The 15,953-nt window shown below is 45.5% G+C and overlaps 1 protein-coding gene across 1 annotated transcript; it reads right to left on the reverse strand.

Moving 5' to 3' along the window:
- Positions 1-3,103: 3,103 nt before the first annotated feature.
- Positions 3,104-9,573, reverse strand: LOC149299148 (transcriptional corepressor CBFA2T3-like). Its single transcript, XM_089486295.1, has 10 exons — positions 9,459-9,573; positions 6,543-6,784; positions 5,931-6,020; positions 5,450-5,634; positions 5,012-5,247; positions 4,692-4,762; positions 4,414-4,603; positions 4,044-4,112; positions 3,640-3,830; positions 3,104-3,358 (listed from the first exon to the last, which is right to left on the reverse strand). The coding sequence occupies exons 1-10, from the start codon at positions 9,571-9,573 to the stop codon at positions 3,104-3,106; spliced, it is 1,644 nt and encodes a 547-aa protein (XP_089342421.1).
- Between the last annotated feature and the right edge of the window lie 6,380 nt (positions 9,574-15,953).

Raw genomic sequence — 15,953 nt, forward strand, 5'->3', positions numbered from 1 at the left:
TTAGATCTTCATGAAACATACACAAACAAAAATGAATTTCTCATCAGCAATCGCATGTTTCACGTAAGAAATATGTTTCTTATAAACACTGTTGTAGAGGAACCATAGCTATATTACAAAGTACCCCAGCATGAAGCCACAAACTCCAAAAGTCACGTTTTTTCCGAACATCGTTCTTGGTTTTTACCAGGTTTTTTTTTCTTTGGGGGGGGGGGGGATATATATTAATTGCTATGACAAAACGTCTACAGGATATCAGTATGGGAATTGGTGTCCCCCTTGATACGATGTAATTATGGAAATATTTCCCTGTGTGATTGTGTATGGTATGGTGTGCTCCATGGATGTAACTTCTTGTGGAACCATATAATGAAGCGGGCGCCATTTTGGTCCATTCAATCAGGAAACAGACGATTGCTAGATCTTCAGTGGTGTCCCCCTTCAGCAAAGTGCAAACTGAATTGTGATACACAGGAGATCATGGTGGCCCCCAGTAGGGGTCCTAGGGCAGATCTTCGATGATATGGATTAGCCTCACATCATATGAAATAGAGAAACAGATTACCATACTTTCATAAACAGACCGGGTTAGGCTATGCCCTGCGAACCACTTCTAAGCTCGACGTAGTAACCCCATAGCAACACTCCTCCTGCTTTTAAACAGATGGGCAGCGGGCATTTAACTCTCTCGGGAGGTAAAGGGAACTGAAAGATCTGTAAATTTACTGGGGCTTAAAAAAAAAAGGGTATGATAATTGCCCCCAAAGTGGCATTGAATTCTATATTGGAATTAGTGTGTATATACGAGAGGTGGCCATTCACTAACAAACACATCCACTTGCCGATTTGTGATGAGTTTTCAAAAACACATTAGATGTCTGCTTTTCCAAGATAATAAATATTAGTTTTCCGATAGAGGTTTTGAGGGAAAAACCAAACTATGAAGTCGACACTTCTGATATACGGCTCGACGGCCCTGTACTTTTGGGTGTGGGAGGTGAGAGGGGACAGATGGGGATTTCCAAGAACCGGACGATTTTCCCAGAGACCGGAGCCAGCCCACGGTCAGCAAGAAACGTCATGTGTTTTTACCTACAGTCTATTTTTCTCTTCATGGCAACTTTCCTTAGGGGACTGGCGTTGTCTCATGTTTTTTAGGATTGGCTAAAGTGGGGAAGATCTTTTACTACTTTCAAATTGGCTGTAAAATCATCTCTTGGCTTCTACGCCTCAATCAAGTGGAGAAGCATTCTAGAATAGAACTCAAGTCCCGAATTAGGACAATCGCACCTAGACAAACGTTAGAGACAGCAGGTGTATAATATTACCAATGTCTTAAAGAAATCCTGCATATTTTGGAGGATATCTGAATGTTTTATACTTGTGACCCTCTAGAGGTTTTGAGGTGGCTCTGCTGGTTCTTTTCAAGGGTATTCCTTGGAGAAACCAAGCCAAGGACCTCTCACCTGCTAGCGGTCTGGAGATGCAGGTTGTGATCTGCCATCGCCCATTGTGTCTAGTCAAGCCTTCGCTTAGAAAATCTAGAATAAGCCACGGAAGGTTTCATGATATCATCATACAGCACCCTATTAATTTGTGCCCCATCAACCCTCTTCCAAAACCTCGTAATTAAAATACTACAGTGTAACAAAGGGGTACTACGGTAGTAAAACACCTCAATGTGCCACGGTAAACCAGGAGACACAACCGGCCGCTTTATTTCTATGCTAAATATCCCAAAGATGGGGAGACACCTTAACGCATTAGAAGATCACATGTTCCTTCCCGGATATATCAAGTGCTATATCACACCAGGATTCATAGCGGCTGCATTCGCTTGCTGCTATGTGGTGCATTCCAAGGTATCGTGTTTTTTTGGATCGTCAGGAGATAATGTTACAGAATGTAAATCTGTGGTTTGGTTCTGTATTGTAGAAATTCTGAGCTTCCCCTCTCCCTGTCTTTACGTATTCTATAGTTATAGTTTCTCCCCACCGCAACCAGTCAGTAGCCTTGCACTTTTCATATTGCACTCATGTCCCCTACACGGGAATTATTCTGTATGCTTTTATAAATAGAAAATAAAAAAAAAACTGTACAGTCTTCCCCAACAGTGGACTAAAGTCTCGTAGCCAGGAGGCGCCTGGTTTCGTCTTCCACCATTGCCTAAATGATGAGGTGGTTTGTGGTTGCCCATTAAATCTCCCACAAAGGATCTTCCTCCGCATATCCTCCCTCCATATCAGTGCTTCACCGTAGAGAGGCCGAGGGGAGTAAAGCTGGGATTTAAAACCGAGACGTGGATTTCCAGGTCTCATAGACTGTCTGTGAAGAAGAGGTGTCTGTAGTTGTCCTTTTAATTCCTTCTGGTGCAATCCAGTAAGGTAACGGGGAGCGCGTTCTCTGCAGACCAGAGCAACATAGAGGATCTGCTGTAGGAGAGGTAGAGGACGAGGGGAACGCGAAGCAATCTCCGAAGAAAAGGTCCTCCTTCAGCTTCTCTTCCTCCATGGTCCAAGCTCCCAACATGCACAGTGTGTCCACCATCCCCAGAGCCCCTTCCATGTCTCTCATCAGGACAGACGGGGCTGGTAATGTTTGGATTATGTTATTCATTTTTCTTCTTTATTTGGATTCTATTTAGAGGTGTTCTTGGTACTGGACATTTCTTGGCTGACTAGCAAGGTAGTTTCATTTGTATACTTGTGTTTTTTCTTTGTTTTTTTTGGATTATAATTTTTTTTTATTTAATTTTTTTTTTAAAGCCAAAGAGTTCAAAACGTGTATAAATAAAATACGTGACCCACCCACTTGTCTTTTGAGGACATACACCCTTCACAAGGATTTTGGCTTTAGCTAGACGTTCTCCCATCACCACCCCCACCACACTGTGGGGCCTTTTTCATTCCTGAATTAAATCCAAACCCCTGTGGGTTTCAAAACCCACCCAGCTGAAGACACAACAGGGGGCAGGAGACATCGGTGGGTCTTGACGTGCCTCCCATTCCCTATTGTATAAACCAGGCAGGTACAGCTAGATGTGGGTGGGAGTAGAAGTGGCTGGTCATGGTCCTCCTTTGTTTATCCTTTTTAATTGTCTGTGTTAGCGTGAAGCACTATCTAGGAGAAGCGGGGTAGCGGGAGTCCCGGAGCGAGAGGCAGAGCTGCTTGCGGTCGGACTGGCTAATGGGGTGGCCGGAGTAGTAGATGCTGGAGGTGCGCTAGGTGTGTGCAGGGACTGGCCGCATACGTGGTGGTGCTTCTCCCAGTCTTTGTGTTGGCAGAAGGAACCGCAGTACCGAGCTGTGTTACATCCGCTGCAGGTCTCGCTTGCTTTTCGTCCGCAGTTCCAGCAGCTCTGTAGGGGAAGAATTTGATGCAGAAAAGAACAGAATAAGATTGCTAGGAAACATTCTCAAAAAGACACATTAAGTTCTATGGTCAAGATCAAGTTAGGAACTTGGAACAAGCCGTATAACAAATACCAAATACAAAATCCTTAAGATGATTTATCATAGCTTTTTAAAATGTAAGCAAAAAATAGACCCTGATTTTAGTTAAAAGCCTGGTTAAGACAGGCTATGTTTTTTCATGTTAAGACTTGCGGCTGTCTCCTTCTCTGAGCCGCTTGGCCGTTACCTCACTTGAGTCCTCCTGTTGGTTGATGACAGTCACCGCGTCTTCTGACGCCTGGCGCTTTGCTTCTGCAAGGGCCCGCTCCATCTTGGCCCGCTCCAGCGTTATAAGGTCGTGTGCCTTCCTCTCTGCCTCTGACACGGCTTTCTGCAGCTCGGACATAGCCTGGCGCTTGACTTCGTTCACCGCCTCCTCTGTGCGGGTAGAGAGAAGCTCAGAAGGGCAACTCATGTAACGTCAAGATCACTATAATGCCACATCGTTACTGATAACGACCATGTGAGATGTGCCCAAAATACTAAATGCCGCCTATCCTGATAAGGACTTTCGGCTTGAACCAAAATGTTATTTTTTTCTACCCAAAAAGATGCCAAGTAAGGTTTGTGTCCTCGCAAAATATCACTCACCGGCCTTCCTCCAAATCTCTTCTGGCATGTACCCAGCTGGTGGTCTGTGCAAGAAGTCTCGGGGAGGCTCTGGAGAGAGCAGGAACAGGCAAAAGTGAGGTGCTTGCCACACAATCTGTTACTTCTAAACATCATTAGTAAAATGCAAAACACAACCAACGATTTAATAACAAAAGGGACGGAAACCTTAACGCTTTGCATTTATTAACACCCAACATCTCAGGTTGGACATCACCTAAGGCTAAAGCAGTGGTACATTAAAAGGAATTATGAGTTATTTAGACGAAAATGAGACTCTATCTCCTGTTCGCTGTATTTGCCTCAGTGCTTTATCACTTTCTATTCTGCAACAGGACTTTTGTGGTCTTACCTGTGGGGGACGGCTCTGTGCTCACAGAGCTACTTTGGTGTCTGGCGGTCTGTGTCTTTTTCATGTCCTCCGCGTCACTGTATCGCCGTATCCAGTGGTTAAGCTCCTCACGGTCGGCTTCTTGGCAGCGGCGAAGGACGGTCAGCGAACGCCTCGTCTTCTCCACCATGTCCATTATGCAGTTCAAGAGCTGTATGGGGGGGGGGGGGATCAGCGCTGTGCCTTATCTCTTCGCAGCAATGCACACACACTTCATTTTTGGCCACCATTCTACTCACGTTGTTGAGATGTTTCCATTCCTCTGCCCATTCACGCTCTGTCAGTCGGTGATCAATAACTTCATGAACAGCTGGGGGGGGAATAGACCGTGAGGGGTCTGTACTACAATGGTGTGAACATTGCTCGTCTGGCTTGGTTGCTACTGTGCATTTTAAAGGGAATGACATTGTATCGTATGGTATATTCTTTACAATTTTATCTGGCTTTTCTAGTTGATAATTTGCTTTCAGATGTTATATCCATCAGGAAGCCTTTGCAAGTCGCACTTGGCACATGCCACGCATATGGTCAATAAATAGTGTATTGGCAGCTTTCTCACCTGCCTGCCGGTGGCGCTCTCTAAGCTCCCGTGGGTCTGCATGTCTGTAGTGATGAGCCAGCACCATGTCCTCTAGGCGGTAATGCTGGGTGGGTGGTGGAGTGGGGTGCGGCAGTCCGTTTGTGGGTGGGTGTGGGAGCCCGTTGCTGGGGCTGTATCTCTGTGCGGGGCTGGTGGTGCATGGTCGTTTGGTGAGATGCTCTGGGTGGAGGCCTTCCTGTGCACTTTCTTTGGTCCTGATGCAGAAAACAAAGAGTCTGTTCATCCTGCGATAGGTGGTCCCTTCACTGGGCATTGTATGCATTGGAAATCTTGACATTTGGGGACAAGTATCTAGTCAAATATGGACATCATGCCTGGCTCTTGCAGCAAGGGGATTTAATCATGCAAGTGGTCTATCCAGAATATAAGGCAAAGTAGAAACGACAAGCCTGTTACCTGTCAGGTGTCCGGCGTTTGCCGTTCTCGTTCACCTCCATTAGAAGATCCGAGGAGTCACTGGGAGAGTTGGATGAACTGGCGTCAAGAAGCAGCTGCTCATGCTGTGCCAAGTACTGAGCTGGACTCTGCTTCGCCAAACGTGCGCAATGTAGAAGCTCTCGCTGGAGTAAGGGCAGGTTAGCCTGGGACACGGGAAAAGAGCCATACTGTAAGACATCAAGGCACTAGGAGGCATTCGGTGCAAAGGTGGGATAATGGGACGCAAATGGTAATATAGGTGGGGGAATCAGAGTATAACATGTTTGGATCAGATTTTCAAGGTGAATCAGAGCAGGGATGTGCAACCTCCACAATCACAGTTTTTGCCGCTGTCACGGTTTGTAGCAACTGTAACACCAGAAGTTTTGTATCCCTGAAATGGGCATACATATGAGTCCAAACGCTAGTACAAGAATAGCATCAAAAAGAAAGTTTGTACCTTTAAGAAGGGGATGACAAATGGACGAAGTGGGAAGTTGGTGGCTTCCTGCAACTTGGAGTGGAACTCCTCGATGGTCAATGTGGAATTCTAGAATAAGAACCCAAGAGACTGGTTATTTCATTCTGCCTGAAACGGGGACTCCCAGACTACCCATCCTTCCACTGTCTACAGACTTATTTCTTATCCATGGATTTTTTTTCTTCCCCCAGCCTGTAGTTGTATCAAGAACAAAATACACATTCTGTAGGGCAGACATGAGAAACCAAAATAGAATTAACCCAAAATATTCCCAGCCTATATTGTTGGGGTCATTCTGCGTCTTGAACTCTGCCAGATTCATTGCAAAATGCGTTGACAGTTGCCCTGCCCCCAACTGGCTGGTCCGCTGTTGTTAGTAGGGCTTGAACTTTGGCCAACTCAGGAAAGCAATATATTGTTCTGAGAATAGTAAAGTCAAAAGGATGCTCATGGTTGAGCCTAAAACTTTCTAGTGAACGTGGAAATACATCACTTCCTAGGGTTATGTTTTGCTATAGTGAAAGGGGGACATTTATATTTTTGGGCCATCCATCCAGTTCAGTTGCTGGATCCCTTGACATCGGTACCTACCACAAGACCAAGAACCAGCGTCCGCACACGCTCCCCAATCTCCGGAGAGATGTCGCTGCCAAACTGTTGCAACGTGGTCAGGAAACGCTTGAGTTTGCTGAGCTGCCTCGCGCCGCATGCAGGCGGAAGCTGCTGATTGGTTAGCGCGGCCGAGGACGAGGCTGAGGGTCCATTGCTGAAACCATTGGGGGTAGAAGGGGCTCCGTTTATGGCAGTGGGGGAGTGACTGCTCCCGTTCATTACTGTGAAGAAACAAGAAACCCCTATTTATATGGCGATACTGCTAGCCTCCCTCGTACACATACAGATATGACACAGAACTACATCACTTTACAGCCCTTTAACACACAGCATCGTCACTATGATGTAAGTATTTCTACCAAAGCATTCTCTGGTCATTGACATTTACATTAGTCTGGCTGAGAATTTAGTTGAGGAATGTAGTTCACAGACGTTATAGAACCAGATATTGCCTTTCTTGTCCTAATATTCTACCCAGCAGTTCTTCTTAGATGCCCCGAACGATTAAACAGAGCCTCACACACAATCACTTAAGAGCATCCTCAGAGGCTGTTGTGTCTGCTCCAACTCTCACAATCCCCAGCCAAGCATTGTCAAGAATAGAACCCCAAGAAGCCCACGCTTCTTTGACAAAACAATGGCGAAGACACATTATCGCATGATTGATCACATTAAGTCTGGATAGTACCTGCAATTATATGTTATTCTCCCGAATTTACTGTGTTAATCTCCTAATCAATCCGACTTCCAAGGAGTTCCTTTACTCAGAAGAACACAGTTTCTGGCGTTTACATAATACTAGCAAATGTATATTTCAAAGGATATCGGGGGCTTAACTGCAGATCTGCTGCATGGAACGCTTTACTACACAATATATATAAATATATACAGTATATATATGATGCGTACCTTAATGCATAAGCAGCTATTATACACAAAACCATTCACGCGATGGCCACTCTTTAACATGCAAAGACCAGCTTTACGTGACTCTCACATCCAGCCGTATTGGTTTGCAATTGTAAAATGACATGTCCGCTTATTAAACGTGCTCCCTATCACACGGAGGATAGTACTAACATATGGCGGTCGCATATACTGATCATGCCAGCTTTTCCTTAGCACGTATCCAGCCCCTTCCTTACACACGGTGCTGTCTAATGTTCAATTCAAATCTTACACACGCTCACAAAACACAAAAACATCCTGGGGGCCACAGACAGGGCCCCAGCGCCACGCAGCACAGACCCACCTTTCAAAGTGACTTCAGACGTCTCCCAATAGCAGTGTCTGCTTTCTGATGGCTAACACGCTTACACTGGCACCAAAAGCAGGCTGAGGGGCGGCCCACGAAAGAAGAGCCCAAAATAACCACATGCCCACAACTGACAGGTGGGATCCCAAAGTGACACTGTGTGTGTGCGCGTTGCATGTGCTGTCTGTATATATGGCCTCCCTGTTTGTTTTGCACAGTGAAGTCCAGTCCACGCACGCGTTACGTATATTATGATGCATACACAACAAAAATGCACACGGATTAGAAACCCAAAAATGCACATTAAGGATGGGGATTATGGACGCGGACATATAGACGAGCGCATCTGTTCCTTTCGAGCTTACAGTAAAACCCATCAGATCAGGAGCTTCCACAACCCCAACATCTAATTACAGAACATCTGGTGTAAAGCTGCTCTCACAAGTCAACATGGAAAGAGAAGCACAGGAGACAAACACGAACAAGCCTGTACCGGCTGAGAAACCCCTCCGCCCAAGCTGGCCAAGTGGCAGCCCAGAGCGAATGCAACAGAGGCTTCCTGGGTTGAAACTTTTCGAGGGTGTGTTTGCACCCAAATGCAAGGAGCGTCGCCTTTACATAAACTGGCTACAGGGTACCATGGCCCAGAACGGCTAAGAAGGTACGTTCACACGAACTCCACGAGTGGTGGTAATCTCTAGCTAACCTGTTAGGATTCGCTCCATCAACAGAAAAGCTCAGCACGCTCTACCAAGATACACTGCCATCCAAACCCACCAATTCACCATTCATATGATTCCTCCCCAAAAACTGCTGCCATAAAGACACGGAACCCTGGTTTCCAAAACGGTTACAATTGGGAGAATGAAGACTGCGATGTTTGTTTTATAGAGTCTTCAAATGGGTGGACGGACTGTGAATAAAGCCACATACCACTCTGCAACCTTTCACTTCTTAAACATGTTTATTAACTTTCAGTACCTGTAACAAGATCTGTTTTAAGGCAGTGTCTTCCAGGGTACAGATACTAGTGACAGAACCACATGTTACCCCCACCTGCAGGCACATATAATTCATTTCTGGAGTTTAAGAGCTATTTGAGGACACCGATGACCCCATCATGTACCAAAGAGATGCCTCGGTTTACATCTGTCAAGAGAAAGCTCCACCATTAATCTTAAACGGAACACCCTCTGTGAACAACAGAAGATAATTTATCAAACCAGGTAAATTAAGAGACCCTTCACAAAACGGAAAACCAAAGCACAACGCTAAGCAAAATTCACAGATTGAAACTTACCCACCTATTTATTTTAGGGGAAGCGTTCCATAATGATTAATATTGGAAACCCCTACTTATATTTGCATCTAATCCAGCTTTTACTTCCAATAAATACAAGAGGCTTCCAACCCTGAAAGCAGGTGGTCTGCATATGCCCACTAACGAAAACCCAAAACCTTCTTTTCACGCACAACTTACTAAGAACCTTCTCCATTCATGGGCCCATCATCTGATGTGAGCACCAAGTGCGATCCCACACCCCCTTTAAAGCTAAAATTCCATACTACCATCTCATCCTTTCCATCTTTCTTGCCTGAACCTTTCCCTGATATCTCATGCTACAGAATAACCTTCTTACTTGTGCTCGGCGTAAATGAGAAGCTGCGATTGGCGCCTTGGCTAAGGGCAGGTGAAGGTGGGGGCATATTGGGTGGGGTTGTCCGCGTCTTCACGTCGGCCGGCGAATCTGGCATCGTAGCTGCTGTGTCCTAGGAGCTGCCTGCAAAGAGGAGCACAGAGGAGATAGGAAATCGGCAAGGAGTTTTACATTTAATAGGGTTACCTGCTCAGAAAAAGGAAAGCATAACCAATGACAGGCCGCCGTCAAGCAGGGATGGATGGAGGCATTATCCTTCAGGTGGTGGAGGATAGGATAGGGGGAGAAGCAGAAGCACAGGGCATGGAGAGCAGCAGTTAAAGCTATCCTCAGACACCTGCTGCTGGGATCAGCTGTGCGCCCCCACCACCCCCCTTCTGTGCATTGCTATTATTAACCCTTGTCGGGCTGGAAAAGCCTTTTACCAGGGATACCGTTCAGAGGCTTTGCTACGGCTTGATGGCTGAAGACAGGTGTGCAGCAGCTGCTGGGATCTGTCCCAGTCCCATGTGTAATTCAGGCCAAGACCAAAGAAGGGAAAACTGGGTTGTCGACAGGAGGGGAGATGCCTGCCATGGGCTACCCAGTTCCTGCAAACTTAGCCATGCCATGCAGAAAGTAGAGCGGCAGCCAGCAGCATACGCCCCGCACACAGTTTGGTTTTGTGTCTGTTGTGTTACTCCCCTTTGTCTCTCTCCAACATATGGGACTGCTCCCCCAGTGCCCCTCCTGGAGGTGATCTCACAGTCTGTGCCACAGATAAGAGACTCCCTGTTATGAGAGACTGCTTCTCACGGCAGGGACCGTTTTTTTTTATCTTTCTTTTTTTTGTGCACCGTGTTTTTGACAGGTCTTGGAAAACTCCAGAGCTCTCACCACAGGCTCCAGCCAGGAACTCTCCCGTTCAGATTATTTTTATTTGTGTGCTAATGGGTTGCAGCTGGACTTGTGTGTGTGTAAATCTGACATCTGGATTCCATCAGCTCGGACAGAACAGGCACACACTACAACTCCACTTTCTGCCGACAGAGAAACAAAGGGGCTATGATACCTTTTTTAATGCTCCACGGGTATTATAGCCATTCTAAAATGTGGGCTCCTGCTGTTTATGAAAAATCGTAATTGCAGTAGCCATGCTTGGTCGAAAGATTTGAAGACCCTGACCATGGGTTATTCAACAGAAGAGAGTCATCACTATAAAATAAATCATAAATTACCTGCTGATTTCTAGGGATAGAGGTGAGCGTCTAGGACAACGCAGAGCTTGACCCAATGAAACCCGGTGTGGCTAGAAGGCATTGCAGTTGTTAAATGCCCACATGGCGCTCTGTTATGGCTAGTCCACTTTGATCACAGTTCAAAGGCGTATACCCGGCAATCACATGTGTTTCAGTGAGCATAGCTTTGAAACATGGCCTGTGCTGTTTCAGCCCTCGGTCTTCATTTCAAAGAAATAAGTGGAATCTCTGGACATGGATATTCTAAATGAACTTACTGGAAATGGACCTTGATCTTTACCAAGAGTAGGAACCTTTGGTGCCATCACCCGAGGTTTAAAAAGACCAATAGTTTGGGGTTTATCATAAGTAATATATCTATAGGTCATTATGTCTTAGATGACATTATTTTGCAGGCAATATAAGGGCAAAAGCTGCCCATTAGGGTAGCAAAGCTGGTGCTTCTAGTAGCACTAATTTAGTGACATTAATATAAATTTGAAAAATGTGGCCCTATACCTAAAGGAAAAACGAGGCAATAAAGGCTATATTTGGATAATGAAACAATTTTCATTTTGCCGGCATTTTAGAACATACATTTAGGGGATGTGACCTTTCAAACCAATGTCGTAACAAAACCCAAGGGGGTCTCAAGCATGATGGGGGTGATCGGAAAACCCTTTAAGGAGGCATCTGGCCCCGGCCAACCCCACATTCCTCGCAAGACGTAAGTACGTGGAGCTGGTACCCAATGGAGGAACCACAGCACGAAATAGGAATGCCAATATCAGAAGAGTATTTCCAACAGATGTACCTTGTTTATTTTCTGCTGAAAAATGACACCAAGGTGAAAAAATCACCCAGGAAACAGGAAAAATGAGCAAGAAAAATAAATATTGAAGTAGACAAAAAAGAGGAAGTGGGAGAGGAAGAGAGCGTGAGAAATCTTGATGCAAGAGGAACAAACAAAAAGCATGACGAGTGAGAAATGACAAAAAAGGGAGCGTGGGAGCAGAGCAAGGGTTAAAAGCCTTTCCCCGACAGGCAGCTCTGTCCCTGCTCTTTAAATGGCTGGAAATGCAGAGCAGATGTTGGGAGGCTGATCCCGGCCAGATCCATCCCTGCTCCTAAATAAAGTAAAGTATTCCTGAAATTCAGGGCCAAGCCCCCGCCAAGAACAACTCCAGATAAGATCCTGAGGCACTGGGCTCCATCTGGTCTGTGTTATGGAAACACTCAGTGCAGCTGGGAGCCAGAGACAAGTCGGTGTTGGGACTCTAAGAATGTGCGTCTTGCAAGGCAAGAGAGACCTAGAGAGACCCAGCTGGGTCATACCTGCAGAACAGAGCCTTATAGCCCTACACCCCGGCCATGCTGCAGAGACCTACCGTGCTTCAGACCCCAAGAACAGCGCAAAACCTCCTCGAAGTTACCTATATCCACCTATGTAGCCTTTAGTAACCCCCAGTCCCGCACTGCTGGATTTCAGGTTATTGGCTTGGGCAGGTGGATGTGTCAAAGATGGAGAAGATACTGAGAAGATACTAAAAGACAGTGGTGGCTACAACACCTAAGCTTGGGAGCATTCCCTAACATGACAAATTAATACAAGTGGCACAATAGCTTCAATTCCGTATTGGGAGGACATCATGGCCAGTGTTCCCTCTAAGGTGACCGGCCGTTGCTTAATAGGGATTGGTATGGAGACTCTACGGTGATTCGTTATACAAAATTCCATAACAATTCTTTTAAAATGACTAATTTCTGAGTGGTTTCAGCAACCCGGCTGCCCACTAGGATTTCAGCAACATTTGCTCTTTGAGGGGTCAGAATAACATGACTTCACAGACGTAATAAAATGTGTTAGTTACAGAAAATGGCATTTTTCTGAGCACCACCGGGAAATGTTTACTAGCGAATTGAAAGTGCAGATCATCATGCCCTGCCTTCTCTGGAAGCTGTCTGCAGATTATCACCCAATCCTTGCTTGACAGCAGGAACATTCCCCAACACCACGGACGCTAAAGAGGGATCTTAAGAGATCTGTAAACAAAAGACACCAGTTATGCCGTGGGTCTTCTCAGTAAACCCGCACAGCACCCACCACGCAAGATGCCTCCAAGTGTTGTGTGAATGAATGAATTAAAACCTTACAGGAAAAAACACAATTGACATCAAAGCCTGTCTACATATTCACATTATATTAATGTGGTTTGACTTTTGCTGCAACATTTTCACTTTATCCTTCTCTCGGCAATACATCACCTAACATCATCTCCCTGACTGGCTGCTCACTTTCCGCCATATTGCATCTTATCCCACCACCTGGCATCAGAAGGATAGGTAGTGGAAGACACTATGGAGGCTGTGCCGGCTAGGTCAGGACCTCATCTTCTGTGTCCATGGGTCGTTGCACGCATGCTGGGTTAGACGCCAGGTCCCAGTATAGAATTTAAAAACGGTGTTTCTTCTACAAAGGATTCCCTATATACATATGCTGATAACGTAGCCACTTGGGTTAGCCCCAGTAGGTCGGTTTCCACACGTTCATCCACCGATGGTTGTAGCCTACGGTTTGCGTCTCGAATGAATGAGTCTGCTAATGACTATTCTAGGTGGTCATTATTAGTGCGCCCTGCCTTTATTCCACATTTAATGCCGGAGAGGTGCCCTCACACTCACACGTTCCTGCTGTAGGGTTGTCGCTGTATGTTAAGTTTAAGATTCCAAATAGTTTTGTTTCACTAGAGGGATAAAGTACCGTTTGTGCCATAAACATGCAGCCGGATTGTGATTGTGTTGCTGGATGTTAGACGTGTCACACTGCGTTTGTCACACACATGCCCCACATTTGTTTATATAAACAGGTGAATTGTTTGAAACAACAATTAAAGCCATCTGCCATGCAAATGACTTCCAATTAAGTCATCCTGTTTTAATTACCCTGATAATTGAACTGTGTGTGTGTGTGTGTGTGTGCACGTGCACGTGTGTGCATGTGTGTGCAGAGTGTTTCACCCAGCTTGCGAATGTGTTACATGACTAGTGTCGCACCAAAAGCTTATTGTCCAAGCCCTTGGGATAGCCGGCAAATATTAACTCTTTAAATGCCATGCGGTGCGAATCTGCCATCTGCTATGCTAATTTGGCATAACGCCAACCTAAGACTCATGATTAGCTTGGCACAGAAACATAGAAGGCACCACGTACAGGTGCTAGGCACACTTTCTGAGGCTGTTTGGATCCCCCAGCCTTAAAACGTTATTATACACGTGTGGGGGTTTTTTTTATTATAGAATTAGGAGCCCGTACAGCTTAAATGGCCATGCTGTCCTAATTGTATGTATTGCGGGGCAGTAAAAGCTATCCTTGGTAGAATATGTAGGGCTTTATAGGAAGGCAAACTGGTTATAGATACTGTGTTTCTAGCATTCGCCCTGGATATGTTTTCTACGTTGTGCTATTTTGCCTTCGTAAAACACACAATTTGTTCCCTGGCTTTAAGACACTACTGGTTCTGAAATTTTTGCTTCCACTTCTTGAGACGACTTTACTGCTGAAGCTTTAATTTGCCACGTAACTAAACAATTTTACGGTATGTGCGCGACGCAGATCTACCCGGGTGGGAACTCGTATGGGAGATGAAATACATGTAAGGCAGGCTTTAGCAGGGAAGATGGTTTGTTGGGTGTGAGGTGGGTTATATCTCCCAGCTGCCACTCTGTTTGTACAAGAACAGAAGGGCTGCCAATGACACGGTTCTGAAAAGGCGCTCTTCAGCCTCTACGAGAAGCAGCGGGAGAGGCAACTGTGACCACTGAAGCGGGAGGACGAAGATAATCACGACTAGGTGAGGGCCGGTCCTCAGGTGATTATAATGGGCCTTCAGCTCAATAAAACCCAAACCGATTTAGAGAAGCTTTCAGGAGCTACTTTCTAAAATATGGAAGCGAATAGGCTGGGCAGATCCCACGTATTCTGCATTGACCTCTACATTGTACAAGGTACTGAGACGTTCAGCTCGTTCCTAGAAATAACGATTGGCATTTGCTTCAGATACATCCCACCCCTGCTAAGTAACTCATCCGATATGTGATTTTGAAACCCATACCCACGTGACCTAATGGCTTTTATTTTTGTTGTGGGAAAGGCCATCTCTAGCTTGAGGTCAAATGATATCACTTGGTCAGGTCAAGAAGTTTTGGAGTCTACATGTTAGACCAGGAACTTCCCGGTCTTCTCTTCCTCACCAACTCGGAACATCTAACGGAACCGGCAGGATCCTTTGCCTGGTTTGATGTTCCATCAATGGCTTTTCTAACTTTCTGTTCTTGTTATTATCCACTTGGTTTGGGGTCCTTCACGCAGGGTGAGGGAATAGTCTACTTGTTTAACATTACTAGTTAATTGACAACAGTTACTATTATCGGGAAAAAAGGTTTACTCTATTAATGGTTTGCTTGTTCGATTTTGACTCTACTGTGGTTGGCGCAGACATTAACTCCTGAGACCACTGGTGACTCCCCTAGACGGTTTGTAGATCAGATGCTCTTTCTTGAGGGCTTAAAGACAGATAAGAAGGAGCTTGAAAGATACATTCCCTGCTACATAACGAGTTCCAAAGTCTTTATAAAAAAGCAATAGTCTTGGGTCATAATGTCTTTACATATATTGTCTTTTTGAGTGGAGCGTTTGATGACCAGGGTTGGGAGTCCCTGTCCTGTAGACACGACTGTAGTTGCGGATCTGTATATACGGCTCTGTGTGTTCTTTCTACATAAACAAATATCTGCTTCCTGGATCGGTAACAGCAGTTTGTAACAGACCATTACACTACGCTCTGAAATAACCGTTTGTGCATGTATGATGTAAGACACGTGGCATGGCATCGATGGTATAAGTGCTATGCTTTCTGGTGCTTAGATAAAGTGTATTTGGAGAGGATGTGGATCCTTGATATGACTGATTTCACATGGAGTGCGTGCGTGTGTGTGTGTGTGTGTGTGTCAGCGTGTGTTTGGAGTAGTTATATGGCTGAGCGCTCTCCCTTCAAGCCACTGGTTCTTTATCTGTGTTTACACTGGTTGCCGGCTGACACCAGTTACAACTCCTTAACCCCTTCCTCACCAGAGAGGGCAACACAACAAGCCTCATACTAATAATCTTCTCTGGCCGGGCAAAGAAACGCAGACCACCCATTATACCCCTCCAAGTAACAGCTTTGCCAGTCACAGCGTTATTACTACGCTTTACTGAGCTG

Source organism: Sceloporus occidentalis, unplaced genomic scaffold (genome assembly GCF_023333645.1).
Source record: "Sceloporus occidentalis isolate IW3139 unplaced genomic scaffold, rSceOcc1.0.p SCAF_29, whole genome shotgun sequence".
In the NCBI taxonomy this organism is placed as follows: domain Eukaryota; kingdom Metazoa; phylum Chordata; class Lepidosauria; order Squamata; family Phrynosomatidae; genus Sceloporus; species Sceloporus occidentalis.